The 17,832-nt window shown below is 39.2% G+C and overlaps 1 protein-coding gene across 26 annotated transcripts in view; it reads left to right on the top strand.

Moving 5' to 3' along the window:
• The window catches only part of ARPP21 (cAMP regulated phosphoprotein 21), a 154,406-nt gene that overhangs the window by 82,668 nt on the left and 53,906 nt on the right, over positions 1-17,832 (top strand). For 12 of the 26 annotated variants that reach the window (XM_053599471.1, XM_053599466.1, XM_053599465.1 and 9 more), the window contains 4 exons: positions 13-245; positions 8,934-9,167; positions 16,167-16,348; positions 17,223-17,327. In XM_053599471.1, the coding sequence (XP_053455446.1) occupies positions 13-245; positions 8,934-9,167; positions 16,167-16,348; positions 17,223-17,327 (754 nt within the window). Of the gene's footprint in view, positions 1-12; positions 246-8,933; positions 9,168-16,166; positions 16,349-17,222; positions 17,328-17,832 lie in introns of those variants that run through there. The other 14 variants (XM_053599484.1, XM_053599473.1, XM_053599477.1 and 11 more) reach the window with 2 other exon arrangements.

Below are 17,832 nucleotides of genomic sequence, written 5' to 3' on the forward strand. Positions count from 1 at the left end.
GCTGTGCTCCAGGGGCAACAGAGATGGCTCAGGGAGAACATCTGGAAGTCGCCAGAGCAGCTCAGAGAATGAACTCAAGTGGTCTGATCACCAGAGGGCCTGGAGCAGCACAGACTCTGACAGTTCTAACCGCAATCTGAAGCCCGCCATGACCAAGACAGCAAGTTTTGGGGGCATCACGGTGCTGACTAGAGGTGACAGCACATCCAGTACCAGAAGTACCGGGAAGCTGTCCAAAGCAGGTAGTTAGTACTGAGTGGGTTTATGTCCTGTGGTATGTTTTAGATTCTACCTAAGACATAACCATTCCCTCTGACTTTGAGTTAACTAGTAACAATGATATTAATTACCAGGATAGCTGGGTAGTTGGAAGGTGCAATTTAAATAGGTTACCGCCTCTTGTTAGCCAAGTGCCTAGGTCAAGTTATTAATACCTCTAATTTTCAGTTTTCTTACCTTCGAAATCCAGGTTATCACAGAATATGGCTCCAACTCACCTTAGTAGACCTAAAGTTTACTTAACGTAAGCATATTCAGTAATGTTAATTTAAATTAGGTCATTTATATAAAGATGATTACCATGGCACCTGCACTATGGCTTCTATTTAACAAAGTTAGCTATTGATTTTTTTTTTTAGGTTACACCGATTGCATTTGTTAGGCAAAGTCCCTCTTATAATTGTGTCCCACCCCCAAGAGGTATGCCATTATAGCTATTGTGTTTTCGTTGCAGTTTTCGGCCGGGGCTGGGTTTGAACTTGCCACCTCAGGTATATGGGGCCAGTGCCCTACTCCTTTGAGCCACAGGTGCTGCCCCATAGCTATTGGTTTTTAATTTAATACTGTGATGTATTCCTTACAACCAGAGTGTGAAATAATTATAATATTAATAGCTTCAGTTCTTACATTAACATACCATTAGTATGATCTAGGGCATGTTATTTAATCTATGTGCGTCTCTGTTTCCTTAAGAGATATAAATAATAATAGTACCTATAGGACAGAGTTATTGTGAAGAGTAAAAGGGTCAGTATACATAAACAACTCAAATAATGCCTGCTAAATTATGTCTTCAATAAACACTAGTTCTTATTTATTTTTATTATTGCCATTTAATGTTTTCTTTCTTTCTTTCTCTCTCTCTCTCTCTCTCTCTCTCTCTCTCTCTCTCTCTCTCCTCTCTCTCTCTGTCTTTCTTTCTTTCGAGATAGAGTTTCACTTTGTCACCCTTGGTAGAGTGCTGTGGCATCACAGCTCACAGCAACCTCCAAACCTCCAACTCCTGGGTTTAGGCAATTCTCTTGCTTCAGCCTCCCGAGTAGCTGGGACTACAGGCACTTGCCACAGTGCCCAGCTATTTTTTGTTGCAGTTTGGCCGGGGCGGGTTCAAACCCGCCACCCTCGGTATGTGCAGCCAGTGCCCTACCCACTGAGCCACAGGTGCTGCCCCACCACTTAATGTTTTCATCCCTGTTTTACAGATGAGGAAAATGAGTCTCAGAAAGGTGTAGTTTCCAAATTACCAAGTGCATGTATCTCTTTTTTCTCTTTCCAAGCAAATAGTGATATCTTGAGGCAAGTAGTTCAAGTTTGCTAGAACAGAACAGTCTTTTGAAGGTGGTCGGTAATATAGTTTTTAGTTTGTTTGGGTTTGCCCCCAGAAAATCAGAATTCCTCCTCTGAGTAGGCTGGGGAGTCAAGGGTTGTGATTCAGTGACGTGACCTGGGTGTTTGGATGTACTCGGTGGTGCCCTCCTCGTTCTGAGGTGACTGGTGAGTGGGAAGTTGGGGCAGGGGAAGAAGGATGACTGGAAAACCCCAGTTAGAGTTCAGAGCTGAGCTTCCCTAGACTATGGATGCTGGGGCCAAGGTGGGGGGGGAGGTTCATTTGTTGATGGTTTAGCTTAATTAGGTTGCCAACAAATTCCTCCTAAGAAATTATACCATGTTTTCTTACATATGAAGAAAATTAATAGCATTTAGTCAAAGCCATTACATTCTCTGTCTCTCTCTCTCATATAGATAGGCAGACAGACATATAGATGATAGATAGATACACACAGAGGCACACCCTGCTTCTTGTAAATATTCAGGTGGGCTCATCCTGCCTCTTATAATTTTAATTCACTAATGGGTGAGTTCTTGATTTCTTACTCTAATTAATTGCTCTCATATCCCACTATTGAAGCAACTGAAGTAAAGAAAATCCGCTGTGGTGCACTTGAGCTCTTGTAAACTATGGAAGGTTAAATAGTTTCAAATATTCTTAAAATGCAGAAACCAAGTACCTTAAATGGTGCACTTAAAAATTCCAGCACACCAAAAGAGCTCTTAAGATTTTTAAATTAATTGTCATTCTCTATGTACCAACCCCCAATCACTTCCCAAGCAAACCTCCCTGGAAACATTTAAAACACTTCAAAATTCTAAAATGCCATGTTCTTTGAAGAATGATTAGAGATTGTAAGTGCTTCAGAATTTTTTCTTTTCTTTTAATCTAAGTGTCTTCATTTGAAAGCTTGTCAAGGTGCAGGCATGGAAAGGGAATAAAAACTTAAAGTAGATCAAGATAGGATGTCAAAACAAACTTACAATTTCCCAAGATGGATTTATGAAGCAAAGCTGTCAGTTTGCTATCGTGGGTCTTCAGAATGGCAGCACAGGTTTCCAAGTTTTTGCTTCATTGTTCACAGTGGAATTGCACACTTTCTTTTTTTGACCTTTTGAAAACCAAGTCTGGAGTTGTGACATTTAAATAACTCTTCTCCTCCTCCAATTACATGGATTCTAGTTTTAATTAAAGAATAATGACATTTTCCATGCTGGAAACATGTTTCCCTACTTGTTGGAAAAAGGCATATTACTGATGTGTGAATGCACACGCACATTCTCTTGAGGCCTGGTCTTCCTACCAGATGCCCAGCACGTGTCTGTGGAGGTAGACAGTGCCATGACATTGTCCTTATGGAGAGCACTTGAATAATCCTCAGACTGCCACCTCAGCTGTTTCTTAGTAATAGCAATGTGGTTAAGAAATAAGAGTATGGTGACTATTTCTTCTCATATTGGCTTGGCTACACTGTTTTACTGTTGCCTACCCACCCATTGCCCATCTTCAAAGCATCCAAAGCACGGTTTTCCTAGTTTAGCTGTATCAGAATAACCTGAAAGATTTGTCAAATTCCACTTGCTGAGCCCACCCCCCAGAGTTTCTGAGTCGTTAAATCCTGAGAAATTGCATTTCTACCGAATAACCAATGTCAATGCTGCTTATTTGGGAACCAAACTTTGAAGACAGCTACTCTGTAGAAATACGATGTCCTTTTGTTTTATTTTAATAATTCAGGTTGTTTGGTATATTGACTGTGGTGTGTCGTTTTCTGGATGCTGTTTTGGGATCCAATGCAGGACAGACACTTCATTTCCCCCATTTTCTTTTCTTCATGTTCATTTTCATGACTGCATTAATTTACTCTGGATATTCTCTTTCCCCTGGTAATTTTGGAAACTTTAGGTTATTCTACTGAACTCTTAACACCCTGACCCTGGAAATATTTTCTTGAATTATTAGTTCAGGGGAAAAAAAAATCCGTTATAGTCTGGGGTCTTTGTAAAAGAAAATTGCACCAGCTGGGTTAAAGACTTCATTTGTAACTATTGCAATAGAGATTAAGGCTATTGCAATAGGAAAGATAGAACTCAGCGGAAGTATGAAAACCACTGCTCTAGGGAAAGGGAGGTGTGGAGCTTCTACCCTGTTTCCCCGAAAATAAGACCTACTTACAGGAAAGATAAGACATCCCCTGAAAATAAGACCTAGCACATCTTTGGGAGCACAACTTAAAATAAGACACTGTCTTATTTTCGGGGAAACAGGGTAATCTACAAGAAACCTGTCTAAAGTTAGGTTAAGCTGAGGGGAGCGAGGAACGTTAAGGTCATCTCCCCCATCATTGCTCACCATTTAGTTTGATGGGTTATATTTTACAAAAGACTAAATCGTGATCTAAAAGAGCAGTCATGTCCCAAAAACATTACAGCCTATAAGGGGCAAAACTAGAACCAAAACCAGGATCCTTCCTCCCTATGGAGTGTCTCCTATGTTCCAAGGTAATTTGCTAATGCCCTTCCTCTTCCCTGTCCCCCTCGTGGTTTTCTATTTTGTTTTGCCTTGTGATTGTTTTCTTCTTCTTTTTCCGTGTTGCCCTTTTTTCTTTTTTCTATTTCTGTCTTGCGTGTTCAGAGTCTCTCACTCAGCCATTCTGATGTCCACTCCTTCCCTTCCCCTTTAAGGGGGTCCAGCATCAGTTTCTTTTTTTTTTTTTTTTTAATTTGGCCGGGGCTGGGTTTGAACCCACCACCTCCGGCATATGGGACCGGCGCCCTACCCGCTGAGCCACAGGTGCCGCCCCCAGCATCAGTTTCTAAGCAGACCACTCTGAATAGCATTGGTGTCTGTCCAGGATCTCCTAGAACTTGGCCCTGGGTTGGTCAGGGTCCTGATTCCACCTCTTTCTCACTTACATGATGTGGAGGCAAATACATGGTCTGCAACCTCAGAGTGTGGTCTGTGGAGGGAAGACATCCGGGCTGAGAACAGACTCTACCCTCCACACAAAGAGCTTTGGGACATTAACTTAGCATATCCGGGGATGAGTTTTCATCTTCAAAATGAGTGCTGGTCACATAGACATACTGTTTAAATATTTGCCATGGTTATCATTAAGTCCCCATAAAAAGAATACTTTTAACTCTTGGGAACCCAAAATCCTAAGGTTGTCAAATATTAATTTCAATTGAAAAAAAATCTTTGAACATTTCTAATTCTGTGCCTTTCATCACCATTGCTAACATTCATTTTTATCAATTATTTTAGTACTGCTGGCTGTGTGTAGAATTTTTCTCTCCCTCGTCTGAGTGATTAATGCTTATAATCTGGTCAGGGTTGGGTATTAGGTGGCCAGTAGGGCCAGTTACTGAGACCTGGCTGCATGCTGATACTTGAGCCATCCTTCCCAGAATGTTCGACTTCATCTCTATCTTTCCAAGCACTGAGGGCTAAGCCATATTTAGTTTTTCTCCCTTCTTTAATGGATGAAATCAAATCACTTACATTATTTCCTTGTTGTTTCTATTGATGTTGCTACTCTTCCCTGAATTATGGAGGAGAAGGACATTGTAAATCAGTGACCAATGACATCGTTCTAAAGCCAAATTAAGTCACTCTTTGGATTTGATTGTGACACTTCAGTGTGTATGAACCAACCAATACACACACCCATGCCAAGACTGGTTTATACCTAAAATCAGGGTTGAGAACACACTCCATTAGCTTGAGTGCCTCTAGCCCCTGAGCCTGGAGATGAATCATTTTCAGATGACCCTAAACATCTGGGTACAGGAGAACTTGTTGTATATCATTGCTTTTGTTGTTGCTGTTTTGTTGTTGCTGACTCGGCTCCAGTGTCAAGCTTGTAGTGTGTGTCAAATCGTACGTGGCAAGTGCAACTGCAATCTGCCTTCAGACTACAGCCTCAGAGTCATAATTTCAGTGATAGTGTCTCAGAACCATTATTAGCACTTTCAATATCCCTGTTACATCTTCTGTTTTTCTTCTCATACATTATTCAGAGGCCCATCAGCATTCTAAACTATTTAGACGGAACAACCTGAATTGACTTAAAACTTTACTATTATTAATATTCAAGTCAGGGGAAAAGCAGAAAAGACGTCCAGCTGAGAACGCTTGTGACAGGCCCTGGGATGTACGTATGTACTCTCAGGAGGCATTACGGGGCCATGATTAAAGCTTGATCAGTCTGCATCAATCAAATTCTAGTGCTGCCACATTCTAGCTATGCAAGATGCCTTGCATTACCTAATGTTTTCACACTTCAGTTTCCCCATCTGTTTAGGAAGCAATAGTATTTCTTATCAAAATATTTATTCAGGTGCTTAAACACAATGTGGGATCAATAACTATCACTATTCTTCTTCTCCAAAACTATCACTCCCTACAATTGCATGTTGTATTTGTTTCACTTGGATTAAAGGATCTCCAGTTTAATTTAAAGGCACATTTTAAAATCTTGAAAAGAATGTTAACTGTTGCCTATATATTTTGTCCTTTTTCAATACACAGAGGAATGCATTTTTAATGACATAAATCAATAGTATAGGCTAATGATTTAATAAATGTCTTGCACTACATGCTTGCAACCTATGATATTATCCTAGTAATCTATTTGTTTCAATTTGCAATAACAAAATTTTTGCAATGTGTATTTTCTCTCAGCTGCTCTGGTGATACACCAAGTAGCCACAGTTAAAGGTACCAGAGCGGCTTGGCTCTTGCTGAAGTGAAAGGCAATGAGGACCCGATGGACACGGAATATGGCAGGTGTTTCTTTACCCACATTAGAGAGAGAAGGAGAAAGATTCGGTTTCACCTTAGTGCTTCCACACACTATTCCAGTTACCTGCATGTTTTGAGAAACCCACAGTCTACAAACACCCTTAGAATTTTACTTCCCTGTGTCATCTGAAGGATGTTCCATCATTATGAAGACCAAGCCCTCCTTGGTCTACCCATCCCTGAGCCATATTAGTAAGAGTTCTTCAGATATGTAAAATGCAGTGCATCACCTTAAGCACTTAAATATATTACATTAATAATATTAGTAATACCCACCATCTATTTGTTACATTGTGCGTGCAAGACCTTATATGTATTGCCTTGAATCCCTTTAAAACTTTTTTTTTTTATGGCTCACCTTGTCACCCTTGGTAGAGTGCCATGGCGTCATAGCTCACAGCAACTTCCAGCTCTTGGGCTCAAGTGATTCTCTTGCCTCAGCCTCCCAAGTAGCTGGGACTACAGGCTCCCACCACAACGCCTGGCTATTTTTAGAGACAGGGTCTCACTCTGGCTCAGGCTGATCTCTAACCTGTGAGCTAAGGTAATTCACCGGCACTGGCCTCCCAGAGGGCTGGGATTGCAGGCGTGAGCCACCATGCCCAGCCTAAAACACTTTTTAAAAATATCTAACATCTATGATGTTTCTACTTAACACAAAGGGAAACTAATATTCAGTTGATTGAAAGCTTCCTCTGGTTAGAAGTTAGAAAGAATCAGAGTCCTAATTCATCGGTAACTCCCTTTCAACACTACATGTTCTCCTAAACTATGTCAATTCTTAAGAGAGATCTTATTTGATTTTGAACTTTGTTTACTCATATATGCTATGCTCCCAGAAGGAATGGCTCAGTTATTCTACTCACATATGGTGGGCTGTAAAATATTGTTTCTAATATGCCCCTTCCAAATTCAGCTGTATGGATATTGAAAATCCCATGCTTTGGAATCATGCATATGACAAGCACATCATAGGACTTCTTCAGCTACAGTTTCTTTAACCTCCATCTCAGTTATTTTATTATTTATTCATATTATCCCTGGTTAGATATGTATTTCCATAATATTAATTACTCAGGAAAATGGGTGGGAGTTTGCAAGTTCTGAATTCAGAAATGTGGGTGCCATTTACTAATATATCACCCTAGTACCACATGAAAAAGCTGAGGGAAAAGAGGGGGAGGGGGAAAGATATATCTATATATATCTAGAGAGAGAATTCAAGCAAAACTCATTCTTTTATTTTTTTTTTCATTTTTAATTATTATGGGTACATAATAATAACAATTGTATTTATTTTTATGGTTTATGTGATGTTTGATATAGGCATACAATGTGTTTTAATCAAATCAAAGTAATTAGGGTACCCATTACCTCAGGCATTTATTATTTCTTTACGTAAGAAATATTCCAGTTCCTCTCTTGCAGTTATTTTAAAGTATACCATAACACTGTTGACTATAATCACTCTGTTGTACTATCAGACACTGCTCATCCTATCTGCCGGACTATATTTTTGTACCCATTCTTATCCCCACTTCATCTCTACCACTCCTCTGACCAGCTTTCAGCAGTCATCATTCTACTCTTTGTCTCCATGAAATCAATTATTTTAATATTTAGCTCCCACATATTAGTGAAAACATGTGAGATTTGCCTTTTTGTGCTTGGCTTATTTCACTTAACAGAATGTCTCTTCCATCCATGGTGTTGCAAATGGGAGGATTTAATTCTTTTTTACGGCTATATACTATTCCACTGTGTATATGTACCATCATTTCTATGTCTGTTTATCCATTGATGGGCACTTAGGTTGATTCTAAATCATGGCTATTGTGAGTAGTGCTGCCGTAAACATAGGAGTGCCGTGTCTTTTTGACGTACTTATTATTTTTTTTCTTTTGGATATATATCTAGCAATGAGATTGCTTAGTCATATGGTACTTCTATTTTTAGTTACTTGAGGAACCTTTGTACTGTTTTCCATAGTTCTTACACTAATTTACCTTCCCACAAAGTGTATGAGGGTTTCCCTTTTTCTACATCATCACCAGCATTTGTTATTTCCTGTCATTTCAACAAAAGTATTTTAATTAATGTGAGAAAATAGTTCATTATAGTTTGATTTGCATTTCTCAGATTTGTAATGATGTTGAGCAGTTTTCATATACCTATTGACCATTTGTATGTCTTCTTTTGAGAAACGTCTATTCACATCCTTTGCCCATTTTTTAATTGGATTATTTGGTGGTTTTTTTCCCCCTACTGAACAATGGGGCAAGAGAGCTTATTTTTAATTCCTCACTCCCTAGAGAAAATTAATATATCTGAAAAATATGTAGCTAAGATTCCAATGAAATATGAGTTGGAAATATGGGCGGGACATTAGTTAATCTCATCCTGAAGCACACACCTCAAATTCTTTAATGATGGGGTACAAAAAAGTACTCATTTAGACTCAGCTTTGTGCTTTCTCTCTCTGTGTTGAATGATTTCTTGATTTGCATCCCTACGCCAGGTTCTGAGTCTTCTAGCAGCGCAGGCTCCTCAGGATCACTGTCCCGCACCCATCCACCTCTCCAGAGCACACCCCTGGTCCCGGGCATGGCAGCTAGCTCTCCAGGCTGTGTTCCCTATCCTGAGAATGGAATTGGGGGCCAGGTTGCTCCCAGCAGCACCAGCTACATCCTCCTTCCACTTGAAGCTGCGACAGGCATCCCACCTGGAAGCATCCTTCTCAATCCACACACAGGTTAGTTACTACCTGGTTTCTCAGCTGCACATGATTATCAGAGGCCTTTTTTGGTGTCTGATCTCATGAATTTGATAGCAAGTTTTCTGAAAATTTCTCCACAGGCGTGCTGAGAACATAAACTACTGTGTAGAATCTTATGTGTCTATGGCTAAATCTGTATCTCCATATTTATATCTCCTTGTCGATATTGATATTGATATAGATGCAGATACTTCTCAGAAGCATCCCCTTTTTTCTCTGTCTTCTCTTCTTTTGCATATCCTAGAAGCCAAAATCAGAGAAAATAGTGTGATGAGCTGAGATATTCTAGTTAAAACTTTGTGTTTCTCAGCTAGATACCTGGTTAGCTTGTATTATATCAAAAGTGTTTTTCATCACTTCAGAAAATTGAGGTACCAAGTGAGACTTTCATATTGTAGATTCTTAACTATAGAAGTTGCTTTCTCTCCTTAAGACCTCACCCAGCTCATATGGTAGAATAAGAAACAGTGGTGGTAAAGAGGAGAGAGCAAATTCTTGGTATTTTAGAAATGTTAGGCTAAAAAAAAAAAAAAAAAGAAAAAAAAGAAAAGAAAAGAAATGTTAGGCCTAGACTGGTTTTTCTGGTGTTTAGAAAATTGTTCCCTACACGATTATGGTTTCTGCCATGATGAATGGAGATTTGTTCTTTAATTTTTGATTTCTCTATTGGAGATCAGTTAACTTCCATGTTGATTCCAAAGGGCCTATGGGATTGAGATTCTAACATCAGCAAATAGATGAGAAGACATCTCAGTCAGAGACAATTTTGCCCCCGTCCCCAAGGCCATTAGGTAATATCTGGAGGCATTTTGATTAGCATGACCTGGGGAGAAGGAGACTGCCACTGTTATCTAATAAGTAGAGACTAGAAATGCTACTGGTATTTGCCGGTAAACACCCTGCACTCTGTAGGACAGACCACACAAGCACAGGATTATCTAGTCAAAAATGCCAAAAATGCCATAGCTGAGAACCCCTCGTTTAGAAAGCTTGACATTGACTAGTCACTTCTTAAAAGGTCTTTATTAGGGGCTGGAAAGAAAAAAAGGAATTGTCTTGAAATAGACCTAAAGTTTGGTTTAGATCATTTCAGAGTATTTCTTCCATTAGCTAAACTAGAAAATGCAAAGCTGCATAAGTATCTCATAAAAATGATCTGACTTAATTTTCTCACATATTTAGTGCTACTAGTAATTAGGAAATTCAGATAAACATGAGAACTATAGTAAAATAGTTACTTGAATAATTGCCACATTTTCATAAAACATATGGCACATTCTCAAGGCGTGATGTTTGACTGAGGTATATTGAAAATGCCATAAGCTTGAGGGAAAAGAAGACATAATCATTTTATTGAAAACCATTTGAAAGCTTCAGATTAGATACTCCTAAGGAAAAGTTTTAGATTGCTTTTATTTTATTTGGATTATTGTGTGCACTATAAAGGAAATTAAAAGAAGACCAGATTCATATTCATTACTCTTGGCACTGATCAAAGTGTGATTTGACTCTATGGGTTTAAATTCATCCACTTTTAATTGAGATGAAGGGCTTGCAGAAAAAAGCACACACATTTGTTTGGAGTGGCTTGTTTTAAGCAAAATTACAGAGTGTTTCTAAAAATCTCAACAGAGTATTTTCACAGCATAATGCAGGAATATTACTTGTAATGATCTCATGGTTGTGCATGTGTATGTGTATATTATCATGTATAATCTTGTTTGTAGAAAAAAGAAACAGAGTGCCGTTTGGTGCCAAGTCCCAATTCTTAGTCATTGGACTGAGTATTTTAGAGCTGTTATCAAAATATCTCTTTTGTAAATGGATCCCAACTAAGGAAAAGGCTATAATAACACTGTTGAACAGCTTCTCTATACACATTTGTCTGATCTGACAAATGCTGGATTGAAAATATTCCTAGACCAGAAGGAAAATATATTAATATATATTGTGTACATGATAGTTGATTGGTGAGATGCGGGTTGATTATATTTCTTCTTTTCTAGAATGTGTTTATTTTTGTAAATTGAAAAGGTACACATGTATGTGTGTGCACATGTGTTCAGTATAGGTAATGTATATGTGTGCCTGTGGTATTTGTATGTGCGTGTTTACATATGTATGTTATCTATCCACTCTTTTCTATGTCTTCTACTATTTAGACTAAAAATTGGCCTCCTTTGAGCTGGAAATCATCTTCTTTTTCTGTCATCACCATGAACCTAGAAACCACACCTCTCACTCTTTCCTAAACACCTTTCTGCCAAGTCCACAACAGAAATACTTGGTGGTTAGAATTGAGAGCATCTGACTACTTTGCTCTCAATTTAAAAATACTAAGGTGTCTGCCAATCATGTATGTACTAAATAAAACAAAAATAAAACTTCCCTTGTCAACACCATTGATTTGGCTCTTACCGAGTACCGAATATTTGGCTCACTGAAACCAATCCGCCAATACATACCCTTTCCATTCCCTCAACACAACTATAACTTTTCATTTTATCTGGCCTTAGCCTCAGCTTTTAGACCACTTGCCTGTTCTTTCTTTGCTCTTTAAGCATCTTTAGGAGTGAGTTACCACAGAGGCTGTTTTTCAGAGTTGTCTCTTTCTAGCATCTTCATCCTTGCAAGACAAGCTTGGACTCTTGGATGTGATTGTCCTCCAACTGTTTGGAACCCAGAACTATTTGGAAATTTTTAGCAGGAATTTTAGTTTTGTTGGGCTATTTTCTTTCAACTCAGCACAATCTGTAAATGCCAACAGGCACTGGCATCCCTCAAGTACTTGTTAATGCATGTATATGATGTTTTGCCATTTTGCTTTGCTGTTATCTGGTGCAAATTCAAGAGTGTGTTATGAAAGGGGCTGCCATCTGCAGGGACCTCGCTTTGAGGAGCTTTTTAGCGCTGTTCTCCATCAAATGCTCCTAATGGGCTTCCATTTTTATTTTTATCAGGACTCCTAACGTGTTTATCCAAACTGCTTTCACGTGTTTCTCAAACGTGCCATGAAATGTCTGTATGTCACTTATAAGTATATCTCGGCCAGGTCTAATTTAATCCTTGCCTATGCATAATCATAATTTGAATATCACCTTTCTTGGACCAAGAAAGGAAGAATCTCTTTTTCTCACTTTTTTTCCCTCTTTTTAAATAATTACCCTTCTGTCAAGTATATAGCAGAAATTCTTTAATGCTAGAAACCAAGAGTATGTGATTACTTTGCTTTTTGTGTGACTTGCCCCATGGGTTCATTTCTCTGTTACCAGCACCTTTATAAGCACGTGTGGGGAGGAACCATACTTAATGATTTTTAGTTTATTTGTTTGTTTATTTATTTAGCTAGACTAGATAAAAAGTCAGGAACTCAGTAACTACATGTTATTAAAGTAGTATCTACTACCCGTTATACATGTTAATGTGGACAGAGGAAGTAGTTTTTCACCTAGTGTTATGTATTTGGGAGGAATGAGTGCTACTTTCTACATTTGCCCCTTTTCTCTGCCCTGCTGTGCATTCAGGGTGCTCCAGCTCATTCCTGTCATCACACTCTCTTACCTGTGCCAACCCTCACTCCAGGGCCTGCTGGGCATGCTTGTGCAGTTTCTGACATGAAAACCTCCTCCAGGCTAAATAGGCCTAAGGCCAGCCAGCTCTCTCTTTCCCCTTTGGTCTTCAGCAGCTGTCCTTCAAACTAATTGCTTGTATTCAATAGTAATTGCATCTGGATTGGTAGAAATCATAGAATACACAGAGGTTGTCTTTGCCTGACTTGGAAACCACTCGTCTCCCATCCTGGGTCTCTTAGGAAATTGCTTTTGTCCCCTTCTCTGGCATCCAGCTTCATTTATGTTCTTCAATTCTTCCCACCTGTCCTTGGTGAGCGCAAACATCAATCTTCTCTATTCTCTTCTCTTTCTGAAAGAGTGTGCTGTCTCTTTCTACTTACATGAAGCTTTAGTACTTTTCATATGCAATTATTGTAATTATTCAGAAACACTTTTTCCTCTAGTTCAAGGTACTAGTAACCATATTTCAAACAAAGTATCTTAAAGGACACCTGAGTATTTTGGAGTTACACTTCTAAACACTAATTATGTTTGTTTCCCCACACTTCCTTAGTTTTTAGGGGAGTAAATAAACTATACAGTAATATAGTAACAAATCCTTCCCTTGTACTTTCTTGTGTCTGTGTGTGTGTGTGTGTGAACACAGCGTAAGAGTATTTGGAAATAACTTTACATAAAGTTGTATACATGTCTCCGTGGAGATTTTTTTTTTAAGGACTTATTTTTTTCTTCTTGTCTTTCTGAAATAGAAAAAAAACTAAAAACAGAAAAAACTAAGGATTAGAACACTAAAAAAGCTGATAAATTTTTGAAAATTGAAGTATTTTTTTAATTCTTTCCTAAATAGTTGGGTTAGGGGGAAAATGGGTTACAGGTTTTGAAACTAAGAGAAAGTTATTTTTTTAAAAAAGAAAATAAACATAAAACAATAAAATGTAGCTAAAATTGAATGACAATGATAGGAAAACAGTGCCTGGAATATGAAGAATATGAAAAAAAAAAAAGAGAGAGAAGGAGAGAAAACGCTTGAGTTATTGTTCTGAGAGCATAATTCTGCTGCCTTTGCTTTCTCATCACGAAACATTATTGTTGGTTATGAAATCCGTATCAGAAAATCTTATAGTTCTAGAAGGTGTGTTCATGAACATGCAGCATTTAAAGTTTCTTTTTACAAACACACAAATAACATTTGTGCTCCAAATCTGTGGTAATAATGGGAAATACTAAGGTGCCCTTACAGTTCCTGAAGGAGCCAAAATCAAGTCTGTTGCTATCTGGCTTCACTGCAATCTCAGCATTTGCTGCTCTAGCCCTCAACATGTTTCACTTTACGTTCTTAATTTTACTTATCGAAGCATAAAATGTATAAGTGAAGTGGGTGACCCGCACATGTCTGCATTGTAAGCCTTGGTAACTTTTTGCCTATGCAAACACTGGAAACCTCTCCCTGAAGGATACATGGAACCTGTCTAGTCTTCTCATAGGTTCCCTCATGCTTCCACTATTCTGACTTCCATTACCATTGATTGATTACTTTTGCCTGATCTTGTGTATGATAAATGGGATTATACAGTAGATATCCTTTTATGATTGATTTATTTCACTTAAGATATTCACTTGATTAGTTTAGTCCCCATTTTTATAACATTCTGTTCTTGTATGAATATCCTACATATATTTTTTCAGTATAGTATTTTGTTTTCTCTGGGTCAGTTTTTATTTTACCTTTCCATCTTGCTCCCTTTTGTTACATGGTGGCCATAAAGTTCATGTGCAATTTAAAATAGTGTGCAATATATATACACACACACATTTTATATATATGTATGTAGTATAACATGCACGTACCATTACACGTATTATTATTAAAGAACGAAGCTGATTTCCGCCATCATATGCTGCTTACCCTGTATAAGAATGCTCATGCAAGCTCTGTGTATCAGAACAATGTGTGAACTGAGAGGCTAGAATATGTGCTTGAGAAGAACTCAGCATGCTGCCTCTGCCATCTCCCTAATGTCAGGATAAGGAGGAATTTCCTTGGAAATACCGACTGATCCCTTTCTGGGAGCTCTATTTCTTCTAGGAATTTTGCTCAGATTTTTAGAGAATATTTCTGTGACTTCAGCTTGTACAAGAACATTCCTATTGCTTCCTCTCCAGTAGAATTTCAGGGATTATGGAGAAAGGAAGAAAGGACTCACAAATAGTTCCATAGACAGTTTCACAATCTGTTACTCCACTGATTCTTTTTATTGTTTACCAGCCAACGCAAGGTGTGATTTCACCTTGAATCATGTTGTCTATCTGACTTTTCAGGCATTGATTAATGATTTTCAGTTATGGTTGGATATTTTTTCTCATGGTTATGAGTTATACTGTGTAACCGTTATATAAACATGGATAATTCATTTATGATTTTTGGTGTAATGGAAAGTGAATTGACTTTGAAGTCTTACTGACTAAGGTTGTTTTCCGGTTCACTCACTGATTTTTGTACTTGTGAATGTGTTCCTTGGTCTCTCGGAGCCCTAATTTTCTTATCTCTAAAGTGGAATTAAGATTGTGCTTCTCTGGGTTGTTGGAAGTGCTGTGATCACAGTTGTAAGTGCCTCTCACTATGCCTGCCACTTTAGACATCAGTTTGTTCTCTCTCGCTCCGCCCCTTCCGTCTCTTTCAGCTACCACCCTTTGCTCACCTCCTTTCAGCTCCTTGTCCCTATAACCTTTCTGGTGGGCCTTCAGGTCCTTTTCTGAAAAGTAGCACAATGATACCTTCCTTCACAGAATCATGATGAGGCCCAAACTGTAAAATACTCCTCAAATACAAAGCAATGCTCTTATTAATAGCTGTACTAATAATAGTGAACCATGCCATTATTTCATAAAATAATGTCTGTTACATTACAAAATGATTCTATGGTGAGTTTATTATGCATCACCATTAAAATATTAAACCTTAGGTATCCTTGATTATGTCTGTTAGAGAAATATATATTATATATTTATACATATATAATATAAATATATATTATATACTACATAATATACAATTATATGTGAAGAACAGGGCAGCAAAACACATGGCTTTGCTGAGCTGCTTCTCCATAGGCCTCTCCACTGGGTGCCACTGTCCACAGATCCAGTCAGCTTTGGCTGAGCTGCCTGATGGTAGTGGATTTTTTTGCCGCTTCTTCAATTGCTATGGGTTTATGCTGTCATCTAGCTTAACAGATGGCTCATAGGCAGGAAAGTCTTCACTTTGTTGAGGGTTCTTTTGTCTTGGATCCCCATTGCCTGGCACCTTTACTTTAAGTTACCTTCTAAGTATCTATAAGAATGGTTCTTTCTGCCAACAGAGAGATTGAGTGCTCACATGAACCAAGCTATGATTCCATTGTAGGCCAGCCCTTTGTGAATCCCGATGGAACTCCTGCAATATACAACCCACCCACCAATCAGCAGCCCTTGCGAGGCACGATGGTAGGGCAGTCCCAGCCACCACCACAGCAGCAGTCCTCCCCCCAGCCTCAGCAGCAGGTGCAGCCCCCACAGCCACAAATGGCGGGCCCACTGGTGACTCAGGTAAAGGGCTGGTGGGAGGTCTGGGAGGGACAGTACGTGAGATGGAGGCTGCATAGTCCTCAGAGATACAGTGCCTCAAGGAGAGAGGTGCATCTTCCAGTAGCTCCACCCTCATCCCCTGAAGCCTCATATTAAAAATCTGGCAGGCTAGAGTTCATGAATACAGGTTGACAAGATTTCATGTGGATTCGTAAGTTTAGATAGAGATGATTGCCCCACCCAGAGGCTTGCAGAGTGAAGACTTGGTACTAGGGAAGGTAAGTAAGTTGTTTTCTTTAGGTTTAAATGTCATTTTTAAGTATAAGGGAGCCTCTGCCTTGAAGACTGAACTGATAATCCTATTCAGGCTTTTGTATCATCTCACTCATACCTTCCTTCCCATCATGGATCAAATGTTCATGTCAGCCAACAGTCAGTATTGACCTCTTCATCAATGGGAAGAGCAAAAATCGGCAAGTTCCACGGTGGACTGGCTGGTCATATACACTCAGAGAGGTGCAGAGCTAGCGTCCTTTCTCTCCCAGGGGGACACATAGAAGTGTCCACAGGAACCTGAAGTGTTCCAGGTAGTCTACCAGAGTGAACCTCTTTGAAATTATTTTCTCTTTTACTTTTCTTTGTCCTTGGGCACTCTTTTTAGATACAGATGACCTAACCTCTCAAAACTTGCTCCCATACAAGTGAGCCCTCCCAGTGCCGCCTGGCTGAGGTCTGCAGGGCCTTGCCTTTCCCTGCTGGCTGATTCCCCTTTCTAGAGTGCACTGAGCCCAGAGGACCTGTAAGGAATGTTGTGGGGGGAAGAGGGCGGATGATTCTTGTGGTATTTCAGCTCCAGTGCTTTCCTTTCTTCTGATCATTTTTTTCTTTCCTCCAGTCTGTCCAGGGGCTGCAGGCTTCCTCCCAGTCTGTGCAATACCCGGCAGTCTCTTTTCCTCCCCAGCATCTCCTGCCTGTGTCTCCAACCCAGCACTTCCCCATGGTACTGTGTTATATGTATGTGAACTTTTTCGGGGAGGGCATATTCACTGACTATGCTGCTTTTCTGTACAGCACTGGCCTGGCTGACATTGGGGGTTCCCTGCACTGACTGTGAGGGGAATTGTGAGAATGTCTCATTTCTTTTTTTTTCTTTTTTATTAATTTTAAATCATAGCTGTGTACATTAATGCGATCATGGAGCACCATACATTGGTTTTATAAACAGTTTGACACATTTTCATCACACTGGTTAACATAGCCTTCCTGGCATTTTCTTAGTTACTGTGTTAAGACAGTTATATTCTACATGTACTAAGTTTGACATGTGCCCTTGCAGCCCTTCCCTGCAAAGCAATGGTTTCCTTTCTGTCCTCTGTTCCATGTTGAGTGCCTCTGAGGCTTGGTATCCTTTTAAGATACCTTTTAAGAGTTTACCAGCTAAGCAGGATTTGAATGCTTTCCAAGTTACAAGTCAGGAACAGGAAGACTCATAAATGTGGTATGAG

The sequence above is a fragment of the Nycticebus coucang genome, chromosome 8 (assembly GCF_027406575.1).
Source record: "Nycticebus coucang isolate mNycCou1 chromosome 8, mNycCou1.pri, whole genome shotgun sequence".
Classification (NCBI taxonomy): Eukaryota; Metazoa; Chordata; class Mammalia; order Primates; family Lorisidae; genus Nycticebus; species Nycticebus coucang.